This window comes from Amphiura filiformis, chromosome 1, assembly GCF_039555335.1.
Source record: "Amphiura filiformis chromosome 1, Afil_fr2py, whole genome shotgun sequence".
Lineage (NCBI taxonomy): Eukaryota > Metazoa > Echinodermata > Ophiuroidea > Amphilepidida > Amphiuridae > Amphiura > Amphiura filiformis.
Window position 1 is genome coordinate 27704803 of NC_092628.1, and position 12758 is coordinate 27717560.

Genomic DNA, 12758 nt, shown 5'->3' on the forward strand with positions numbered 1-12758 from the left:
TACATAATTATTTTGTATATGTATAGGCCTAAACTTACCTGAAAAATGAATCAAATCAAACGGCGAGCTTTTTGTAGTCGGGACCAATGCTGGAGCATTTATGTATCGACGTCGAATATGTAGTACTTTTCGGCTTTCGCCGCTAATTGACGGCGAACAGTTTTCCTTGATATTAATGCAGGGGGTTCAATAGAAACACGCTATAGGGCTTATAGAAACAGATGACGCTGTATAAAAACAGCTAATAGAAACAGCTGATATGACATTTGTATCATCTTGTAACCATATACATGAAGTGTATCAAACGACAACAAGAGCTGTACAAGCAACATAAAAACTTGAATAGACACAGGAAGTAGGCCCTATGTGATTTGCATATTATCACCGGAAACTGCAAAATTACAGAAACGTCAAAAGGATTGAACTACTAACTAAGGTAACATTAACATTGTCAATCAAATACATCTATTTTGTCCAATACTTATAATCCAATAAGTGATCGATGTATAATTGAATATCGATGAAAATAGGATCAAGATTGTGGAATAAGTAGCTATAAATAGTGGTAATTATCCGCATTAGGGATAAGGCATAAGGGGTCTGGTAATGTTTGGGAAAAAATTGCCCCAAAATGGGAGGAGTCTCTCATGTTTACTGTGAGTTTCTGCCTAGAAATATTGATCACAGGTAAAAAATTGATGGGGCGTGTGACTCAGTAAACTCTCCAGTTGTATATTTTAGCATGATAATTTTTGTAAAATCATAGAAAATTATGAAAATAGGCTTATATATTTGATGTTGAATTTTTAGCTCACGCTGTTTTTTTGTTTTTTTGTTTTTTTGTGCAATACGATTTCATACATTTTCCGTTAGCCGATTTCCCTCTAACTTTGCCTTGGTGTGTTGAAAACTCCAAAGAAATAATTATGGTACTTATTTCTAACTTTAGAGAACGGCATGCAGACTGTAACAATAAGAATCATACAATTGCAATTTCACTTCTCAGAAAAAATAAGAGATCATGTGGCAATAATATTATATGCAGTGGAATCAGTAACATCTTGGCTAACAGAAAAACTTTACTTGGTTTCTAGAAAAGAAACAGAGAAGGTTTTCGAGCCGCAGAAAGTGTGGCTCTTTTCAGAGCCACCAAACTTAACAAAAAAACAGACAAGATTAGTAAAATCTTTTTATTAGATATTCATAGTTTTGAATATCTGTAACCAAAAAGTATGAATTTGGTTTTGTATAAATTTTTATTTCTTAGACACCAAGATATGGTTCACTCTTAGCTTAGGCTATAAGAACTTATCAGCAGGAGAATTCATAATTTAATAAAGCAAGGTAGAACGTTTTATGACAAGGATTTTACTGAAAGCAAGTACCCTCTGTGCCCTTCGCCTTTTTATAGCCTTATTTCCTTAACATGGGTAACATGGTTAAGGACACGGATAGCGACGTTTTCACATATTTTTTGTGGGACCTGGAGCACATCAGACATATCGAATTGCATTTTTAAAACAAGGAATGTTCTTCTAATATCAAATTTTTTTTTTGAAATTCGTGATGTAATACACATTTTATGGCAAATGATTAAAAATTGATATTTTTGAAATGTATCAGTCCAGGAAGTAAAATCTATAATGATGAGTACTTTAAGGGTAGATATTATTAGTTGAAGCAGCCAACAAATCGATTTTCATTATCTAAATCAATATATTATTGAAAAATAACATTTTTGATGTTTTGCAAAAGTTAATTATTTTCATTCTACAAATCATATACTTTGAAAACTTGCTTGATTTATTGTTGTTAATGGGTTATGTACGTTTAACAAAAGTATTGTTGTTTCAGCGTTCTTTACAACATAACTCAAGAACCACAGAACCTACAAAAGTATGTCTAAGAAGAATTCAAATATCACAGATTGTGATATTTGAATTCTTCTTCACACTCGCTATGAATTGATCAATGCAATTTTTGCCAAAACTCACTACTATTCGCAAGATGCTGTGAACTATACCAAATCGCAAGAGTTTAAAATAGCTGCTATAGCCTTATAAGTACTGTATATGTAGCTGGAATAAATTTTGACCTTTCATATTGAAGACATAGATTTTTTCCTAAAGAGATCTCATTTTATTTCAAGTTTTACCTGCTGACTTCGGCTTGAAATTAGAATTTTCTTAATTCAATAAAAAGAACGAAAATCGTCGACTGTTGTTTACGAATCGTTGCTTACGAACGCGCTATCACTCTCCTTCGGTAGAATTCCTCGATTTGAGAGTAGGCTACTCTCAAATGAGCAATTTTATGGATTTGAGACTCTCATATTGGACAATTCTTCGATCTATATGAGTACATGTACTCTCAAACGAAGCTTTTTCTGGATTTGAGAGACTCTCAAACTGGACATTTCATCGATTTGAGTGCTCTCAAAGCAACTCTCATATTAAGGAAATTCTTTGCTCACATTTTGTCAGGTAACACCAAAATGTAACATTCGCTTAAGTTGTAAAAAAAAAAAACTGAAACGAATTTTGTAACATGTTTTATTTCATACGATTTTAAAGGTCATGAAACGCTGTCAATATTTTTAAAAACACAACAAACACGTTGTTAAATGGTGTATGTTCTTGTAATATGTTTGATTACATACCTTTTGGTCTACTTTTCTACGGTAGGGCCTAGATATGAAGGCTAAATAGATAAATTAAATATAACATTTAAATTTCATTAGCATTTCACAATGCTTTAATATTGCTATCTACGGTAGATAGCAGTGCCGATATCCTATTTGTGGTCAACTTTATTGCACGTCGTGTTTAAGACAATTAAGTTTTAATGTTTAAGGGGGTACTACACCCCTCAATAAATTTGTGTCTATTTTTGCATTTTTCTCAACAACTAATAACACACTGGTAACAAAAGTTATGTATATTATTGGGGCAAGGAATCCAATTACTACACTGGAATTTCAGTGACCCAAGACAAGCGGTTCGTGATATATGATAAGAAATAAGGTACCGCTAGGATGTACCTCATTTTCTATCATATATACCGAACTGCTTGTCTTGAGTCACTGAAATTTCAGTGTAGTAATTGGATTCCTTGCCCCAATAATATACATAACTTTTGTTACCAGTGTGTTATTATTTTTTGAGAAAATGCAAAATAGTCACAAATTTACCACAAGTGTAGTACCCCCTTAAGGGTAATACTCTGATGACCAACAGATCATACTCTAGTATCTCAACACAACACCATTTTTAAAATGGTATCAACATGTTACTTTATTAGTTGTCAAACATTTTTGCAAAATATTTTGTCAACACTAAAATAACATTATGTTAGAATGTTTTGCAGCAAGTTTTCAAAAATGTTTTTAAATGTTATTAAAACGTTTTATATTCTTACGGGTAGGTAGCCACATTTTTTTATATTGTGTTTTGAACCTGACATTGAGGCCATAATAATCCAATACCCAACTGTTGATGTAAATCGCATTAACCATTTTGATATTATAATTAAAAACGTGCTTCACAACAGCCCATAGATAATATTAGGCTTATGTGTGCATGGCATTTCACAATTTGTTGATGAGGCTATTACTTTTTCGTTCATAATATCCAAACAGAATATATTTTAGACCTAAAATTTCACCGGGATTATGAGACAAAATTGAGCTTTCTTCCGACGCCACAATCTCAATTTTTATAGGAAAAAGCCAGGGATGAGGCTATCAATCAGACACCATCTTTAATAATATACCTTTGTATAACCCGACATTTCTACATTTTTGTCAAACCTTTTGTGTTTGCTGGATGCCAAATACTTTATTTATTTAAAAAAATATGCATATCCTGTATGACTGTTATGTTCAAAAAATAATGAATGGTTCCTGACCCTGTTGTTGCAATACGAGTAGAGTCTGCACGCAAAATGTAGGTTTTTTTTCCTTTATTGGTATACCATTCTTATTCTTAGTTGTTGTTTTTTATCCGGGAGCAATCTTAAAAATGTATGTTCAGTGTTGTCGTTTTTCTCAAATTGGTGCCATTAAGGCGGTTCATAGGGGGAGCTCGATCCAGCGGTGTTTACACCCAAGTTGAGACAAATAAAGCTGATACACAAGAGGAATTATATGCCTATCGGGTTCTATATAAAATAGACCACAATGCGAGAAATATAAGGGATATCATTTGGAGGATGCCCAAAACCTTTGTTTTAACTCAAGAAACGCAAGACCTGGAATATAACTATATACGATTTAGCTTCCTTCCTTGGCTCATTTCCTAAAGTCTGTAGGTCTATAATATCAGTAATTTAGATATTGTATTTATTGTATCTCTGAATGTAACGATGAGAAGTATACATGTATAAAAAAATGTATACATTTTTTATACATGTATACTTCTCAATGATTTTGATTTTCAGAAAGGGCATGATGCAAGGAATGCAACTATATAACAGATTCCTGCAAAAATTAACAGTTTTTGAGAAAATCTCAAAATTTGATTTTACATTAATGACTCTTGGAAGATATACGGACTATATAATGTGCCAATGGTCTAACATCATTTGGTCTGTTAGTACTATTACCATATCATATCCACTTGGTCTTATAAAGGGTTCACAAAAAATAACTCCCCCCTAAAATTGCAAAACATTTCTTTGCATAACTTGGCACGCATTTCGTTGATTTGAAAATTTTGAAAACCTGTGAATCGTTTTTCTATCCTCCCAATGTTTTTTCTTTATTTTTGTTTTGGCCAAAAATAATCATATTTTCCAAAAATGATGATTTTAGAAAAAGTTGCACTTTTCAACATCCTCATTTATGTCAAAATTAGCTTCAACGAATCATTATTTTGCACTACAAGATGGTTGCATGGGTGATTAAGGGATCAGAGACAGAAAGGTAAAGGAAAACAAAACAATTAAACATTGATATCGAGAAAGTTTTGTACATTACATGCATGGGATGTTGAAAAGAGCAATTTTTTAAAGCATCATTATTGAAAAATGTGAGTATTTTTTACCAAAACAAAAGGATTTTGAGAAAGGATAACTTTGGTAGGGTAGCAAAAAGATTCCTTTATTCACAGATTTTTAAATTTTTCAAATCAACACAATGAACGTCAAGTTATGCAAAGAAATGTTTTGTAACTCCTAAATTGATTTTACCATTTTTGAAACACCGGCTCAAAAGCTTCTAGAAATACCCCGTACATGTCAATAAATCATTGTTTTAAATTGCAAGATGATTGCATGGGTGACTGGGTTATCGTATACATAAAAATAAAAGAAAACAAAAACACCATTAAATCAATCAAAACATTGATATCGAGAATATTTTTGTACATTACATGTATAGGATGTGGAAAAGTGCAACTTTTTCCTGAAAGCATCATTTTTGGAAAATGTGATTATTTTTGGCCAAAACAAACAGATTTTTTTAAAAAGAACTTTGGGAGGGTAGGAAAATAACTCCTTTATTCACAGGTTTTAAATTGTTCAAATCAACGAAATATATGTCAAGTTATGCAAACAAATGTTTTGTAATTTTAAGGGGGGAGTTATTTTTTGTGAACCCTTTATCATTTGGCATGACCATCACGTCTGACACCCATAGTCATGATAGTCTAATAGTCTAAATTAGTTCGCATAATTTTATCCGTGTCAATCTATATTTTCGGACAAAGTGGAATACAGTAAGCCAAAAAATTAAGGTACCAGTTGTGTTCACCTCTGTACATCCTAAATAAAGAAAAATGTGTCAAAATTAAAACAAGCAGCTAATACCTGTACTCTTTAGCTCTGATTTAAGACCTCATTTGTTGAAATTTGTTGAGAATTAAAGAAACGGTGGTCTAAAACCTAATAAAGAAACGAAATCAAAAGTTGCACTTTTGTGTTCTAATCAATGAAAGCACGACGCTAATTTTAACGTGTTAATCAATGGAAGCACGGCGCTGGTTCTCTTGTTCGTGAACGCATTGTGTGCAAATCAATGAGGCACGCAATGGAGCAAACTGCAACTTTTAAATTGGCATCTTCCTTGGGTTTTTGGATCGTCATATCTTTATTTCTTGAAAAATTTCAACAAATGAGGTCTTAAATTCGAGCTAAAAGATGCAGCTATTGGCTGGTGGTTCCAATTATGACATATCTGTCTTTGTTCAGGATATACATGATATACAAGGGGTGAACATAACTGGTACCTTAATTTTTTGGCTTACTGTATGTTATTTTTAAAGCCAGTTTATGGCAGTTGTTTTTGCCAGGTTGCCTTTATGGCGTTACAGGTTTAGGAATTTGATGCATTGTGTTAAATTTTAAACCAAAAATGTTTTAAAATTTGACATGGGTGTTTAGGTTTTAAACGTGTTTACAAATCGAGGACAAAAATTGTTCACGCTGTTTTTGCAGCAAAAATAAAAAAGTTTATTGCGTGTTGGTTGAACAAGTTCATCAGGATCGTTAGCGTATGCTCACTAAAAAGTTTGTGTATCTGATCCATGAAATGCAAGTAATCATGGTAATAGTGTACGTTTCAACAAACACTATTGCCTTTGTCAACACTTGATGATGAGTGATTGCTACTGGCAAAAACGCACGATAAACGCGACCCCCCCATACACTGAATGCCTTCTCACTGTTGCTCTGTTGCAAGTTTCTAACATAGGATCTATTTTGTTTCTTATTTTCAGATATAGACACTATCGAGATGCACTTGATAAATCCGTCAAAGTTCCGTGGGGCGTAAATCGTGAATATGGCGGAGAAGGACCAATAAATCTCCCGGAGGATCATCGCCCCAAGAGTGAACCACCTCCAGCGGTAGAAAAGGGACATAGACATTTTGCATCAGGGGTAGATCCTTATCCAAGGTAAGTGAACAATGTAATGCCTAAGTAATTCATTTCTAACAAGATTGATTTTTAAATTATGTGGCTTTTAGCTTTGCTATCTGCATTTGATGTCTACTTCTACCTGAAATGCATATCAGATGTTCAGGTAAGTCTTAATTTTCATACTTTATAATTATATAAATAAAAAATGCTTGAATTTGTCATTAATTTGTGACTATAAAGTTTCATTAATTTGTTACTGTTGATATTCTCTAAAGTGCAAAAACTCATATATATACGAACATCGTCAGATTATTCCTATTATTAGCTGCACTGTTTGCGTGTCAAAAGTCAATAAGCTGCAGCATAAAGGCCAGATAATACGGTAGTTATCCCCGTAAAACTGATATGACAAAATTGTAAAGTGAGTGTATTTATTACTGATTGATTCAAAACACTTGTTAACATACCGTACAAATCATAACAAATTTGGAACTTCTGTGTTATGTTACCGTGAATTTCAATGGGTCTGTGGACTGGATGAGGGGTATCTCTGACAAATTGGGGTGTCATGCGTCAACACTCAGTATTCGTTATTCATGAATAACCAGGGAACGGAAAGTTGACGTTGTATTGCCAATTTAATTAGTTTGAGAGCCGACACAGTTATACACAGGCGTGACTACCTTACCCATGCGCGGATTTAGAGGGGGGCACAGCCGGCCCGTGCCCCCTTTTGGCGGATCCAAAAAAAAAAAAAAAAAGAAGAAAAGAAAGAGAAGAGAAGGAGGGAAAGAAAAGAGGAAAAGAAAAGAAAGGGAGAACAGAAAAGAAAGAAAAAAGAAAACGGAACAACGTAAAAAGAAAGAAAGAAAATCTTCGGGCCTATAGCCTAATAAATCTGTAGTGAGTATCATACACCGGGGTGGCACTCTCCAGGCGCGGATTCAGCCCCCCTCTCAAAAAAAAAAAAGAGGAAAAGAGAGAAGAGGAGAGAAAGAGGAAAAAAGGAGAAAAAGAAGAGAAAAGGAGAAGGGAAAAGTTAAATTGCACGTATAATTAGTAGGCCCATGCCAAATAAACCGCACAGTAGCTCACAGTCTGGTCTATCAAAAGTAGGCCCTATAATACTAGCGGGAATACTAGTTAGGTCGGATTCTTTTAGGCAGTACTTGTTGATTTCTGATTGCCCGTCGATGATGCAGGGCCCGTCACATTTTGTCACCAAAGTCAGTATTAATACGGACTCCATGCTGACTTCGATCCATGCATGCTTTAAATTGCGAATCTCCGAGTCTTAGGCCTAGGGCCTATTAAAGTGTCAGTGTAACATTTTCCAAATTGAGTTCGGGCCCTGTTTTGTTTTAAAAAGCAATGATATACTCTCGTATATGTATAGTGTAAAACAGATGCACCAAATGGCTTCAATTGGACCTTCACTTTGCAAAATTTCCAAATTTCGGAGGGAACATCAGACACCCCTGCCTATATAAACAACTGCCCGTTTTCGCTTCTGTATTTCACACCCAGCACTCTGAATTTATACAATAACAGTGAAAAAAGGTGGCTTCAATTGGCCTGTCATTTCGCAAATTTTATATTTTCGGCTTTTTCAAACTCAAATTTTACACCATAATAGTGCCAAAATGGTCCACCAAATGGCTTCAATTAGGTTTTTATTTTGCAAATGTTTCTCATTTCTGAGGGGGCATCCCCCTCAGACACCCCCCATGTCGCGCAACGTTATGGGTACATAGGTATAAAGCAATAATTTTACAAAAGAGGTCAAAATTTGTCCACAAATGGCTTCAATTGGGCCGTCTTTTTGCCAATTTTAGGCTTTTTCAAACTCAAATTTTACACAATAATGTTGTCAAAATGGTCCACCAAATGGCTTCACTTGGGTCTTCATTTTCCAAAAGTTTCTCACTTCTGCGGGGGGCACATCCCCCTCACACACACCCCTGTGTCGCGCAAGCGCCCCGGGATGCACGCTTCGCATCCATTTCTTACATTTCATGTTTATTTTAAGGAGTGTGCCCCCCCTTTCTCGAAATCCTGTATCCGCCCCTGACCTTACCTTTCAACTGTACAATTTTCGGCAAAGTAAAAATAATGTTTTCATCCCACAGCCTAAAAATGATTTCAAAAAACGTAGCTTATATCTTATGGAATATTAGTAGTCGTGATGATAGGGTCACAAATTTACCTAATTTATTTTCTTTCAAAAATATGCTGAAAGATGTATTGTTTTCAGTTTTGTTTATAACTTCTTTCATTTTTGTGTGTAATAAGTTTATATGATCTTTTGTATCTCTTAACAATTCATTTGATATTTTCCCAGCAAAGACAAAAACGTTTTTAAAACGTTTTAAATAAGTTATATTTTGGGTTTTGGTTTAGGTAAAAACGTTTTAATAACATTAAAATGTCGGGTTATATAAAGGTCATGAAATCGTTTTATAACGTTTTGCATGAAAACACACTACAACAATATTTTTAAAATGTTTTCGAAATGTCATTGTAAACTATTTTTGCAAACATTTTTGGCCAAATATTTTGTCAACACAAAATAACATTATGTTAAAATATTTGCACCCAGCAAACACAGAAATGTTCTTAAAATGTTTTTTACAAAACGTTTTAATAACATTTAAATGTCGGGTTATATAAAGGTCGTGAAAACATTTTAAAAACATTATTGTAAATATTTTGGGCAAACATTTTTTGCAAAATATTTTTCAACCCCAAAATAACATTCTGTTTAGAATGATTTGTACCAAGTTTTCAAAAATGTTTTTTGGAATGTTATTAAAACGTTTATATACCCTTTATATAACCCAACATTTAAATGTTTTCTGTAAAACATTTGTGTTTGCTGTGCAGTAAATTACCAACAAATGTTATTTAATGTTATGAAAACGTTTTATACCATTAATGTAACCTTTTAATTTAAATGTTTTCTGACAACCTTTTATAACCTTTTGCGAATGATGTCGAAAACGTTTTGTGTTTGCTGGGTTGTGTAAAGTATTTCTTGTAAACAGTTTTACAAGTATATAACTTAAATTATGATATGATCGTATACTTATGGCTTTAAAATACCCACATAACAAAATGTCACACGCAGGCCCGTAGCCAGGATATATTTGGGGGGGGTGTTGATTTTGAAAAAGTGAACTTTTTTTTCAAAATGTGGACCTTTTTGGACTGGGGCAGATTTGGACATTTTGGACCAAAAGGCATAAAAACCTCTATTTTTAGGCTCGCTACGCTCGCAAATGGCACTTTTTTTGTAATTAAAAGGGGACTTTTTGGGCCTTTGGCATTTGGGGGGGGGGGGGATATGCCAAAATGATTTTGCTGTGATTAGACTTGATTTTGTTACTTGATTCAATTACAATGCAAGTGGGGTACTTAAACAGATGCAAGTTAGAAAGCTAGGGCACTAATTAGAAGAGTGGTATTTTAATAAATTAAAATTAATTTAATTAAAATTAAAATTAGGTTGAATACGGTTATAATGCAAATTATCCCTCCTTGTTGATTAATGCTCAATCCTGTCATGTGGGCCTACTCTCTAAATGTAAAAGAGTGAAAAACTCACTCCCAAAAGAGTGATTTACTTATAAGACCACTCAAAAAAGAGCGAAATGTGTTTTTTAAACTTTAAAACCACTCAAAAAAGAGTGAAAACCACTCTAAAAGAGTGAATTTCAACTCATTCAAGGAGTTAAATGAAGGACAACACTTTTTTAGAGTTGTCCTTCATTTAACTCCTTGAAAGAGTTGAAATTCTTTTTTTTTTGAGTGGTCTTATAAGTAAATCACTCTTTTGGGGGAGTGAATTTTTCACTCCTTTACATTTAGAGAGTACAACACCGTAACTGTTCCATTGTTCCACACAGGGGCACAGGGGACACGTCCCCCCACCAGGTCCAAATCAAAATTTGACAAATTCTCTAGAAATATTATACAAAAACAAGCAAACAATAAAAATTAATTGTTGATTCTCTTTCGTGTCCACATCACTTTTTTTTTTTTTTTTAATATCCAAGTACAATTTTAAAGCTCCAGCAATTCATTATGTTAATCAATGCGAATCACTTTAAATACATTTTTTGTAGCATCTACCGTAAAATGGGGTAACTTTGGGCACTTTTCAGAGTTTTTAAATCACTGCTTCCAAACAAAACCAATTATATTTCTAATTAATTCTTTTTTATGACATTAGGGTTCCCTTCTAACCTTTTGGTTAAAAATCCTGTACGAAAATATGACCATTAAAAAATATATATTTGACCGACCAAAGTTACCCCGCTGACCGAAGTTACCCCATTTTACAGTACCCATCAGAATCGTCAAACAAAAAAGTACCTCATCATTTTCCAAAAATGCCTTGAAAAAGGATTATAACTGCTAGCAATGCCAAAAAAACAAAAACAAAAAACACCAAAAAACATGAAAATCTTCTGGATGAGATGAGGACCCCCCCAAAAAGAAACATGCAGCTTTTTCAATAATACCTGATATGAACTTGTATTTTAATATGTGCATGAACATGATGAATGCTTTTATTCACTTTTGTATTATTTTTAGTTAGATATTTTGTTTGTTTGGTTATTTTTGTTATTTATAATAAATTCTGCATTATTACCTGACAAACTACTATACAAATGTAAATAGTGTCAGTTATTACACTGTAAAAACAACTGATAACACTTAATAAACACTAAAACATGTTTATTTTTTATATTTCACACGTAAAAGTATAAGAGGCGTTGCATATGACCATAACACGTTTATAGAGGTTTTTGTGATAAAAATATAAACACTCCAATCACCTATATTACTAATCCATCAAAAAATCCTCCTATAAACGTGTTATATATATAGTGTTAATAGTATGCAACACCTCCTATACTTTTATGTGTTGAATATAAATATAAACGCATTGTAATTTGTAGTGTTTATTATTAGTGTTATCCTGTGTTTTTTACAGTGTATAGTGTTAATAGTAAATACCAATATGTTTGTGCATTATTATTGTGTTAAATATATCGTCAGCCTGCTACGCTAATTGCCTAAGTCATTTTTTCATGTTTCTCATTTGCAATTTGGATTTTCTTAGTAATAAACCCATAATTAATCAAATTTCCAGCCACATTCTTCATTAACTTGTGGAATACATCAAAAGAGATGTATTCCACAAGTTAATGAAGAATGCGGCTTGAAATTTGATTAATTATGGGTTTATTACTCATAAAATCAAAATTGCAAATGAGAAACATGTAAAAATGACTTAGGCAATTAGCGTAGCAGGTTGACGATATATTAATGCTTGTGTGTTATTGAATCAAATGGAATTTTATTTAAAAAACAGGGTTTTTTTAATACCAGACTATTTTTATAAAAATAATTCTGATATTCTTGCACTTGATGCAATTGTTTTGGTCTGTTATTGTTGCTGCATAGTTCATGAATCATCATGGAAATTCAATCAATTGTAAAATAGATCTTCAATTTGAACTTAAAATCATTACCATTCCTTTCCTGGCTTTATACAATTTAATAAAAGCTTATAAAGAAATAATTATCCTACCCTATCCTGTTTTGCATAGAGCAAGTCACAGCAATAATCAATCATTACATTGAATCTATTGTATACCATTACAAGATCTCTAACAATTCAATTATTGATTGCAAAAAGTTAGATTGGTCATAGGTCACTATTTACATGCACTATGGCAACCAGACGCTAGCTTGGGTGCATGGACCCACTCAGACTTAATGATCACATTGTCAACAAACTGACTGACTACTATATGCTATAATGTTACCAGCGTAAAGTTTCTTGTTTAAAAAGTCAATTGTCTTTGCTGGTATCAAGATGACATCTTTACT

At 33.1% G+C, this 12758-nt stretch overlaps 1 protein-coding gene across 1 annotated transcript in view; it reads left to right on the forward strand.

The window, feature by feature from the left end:
* Positions 1-12758, forward strand: part of LOC140138391 (uncharacterized) — a 37337-nt gene that overhangs the window by 10852 nt on the left and 13727 nt on the right. Inside the window, 1 exon segment of the mRNA XM_072160324.1 lies at positions 6714-6893. Within this exon segment, the coding sequence (XP_072016425.1) occupies positions 6714-6893 (180 nt within the window).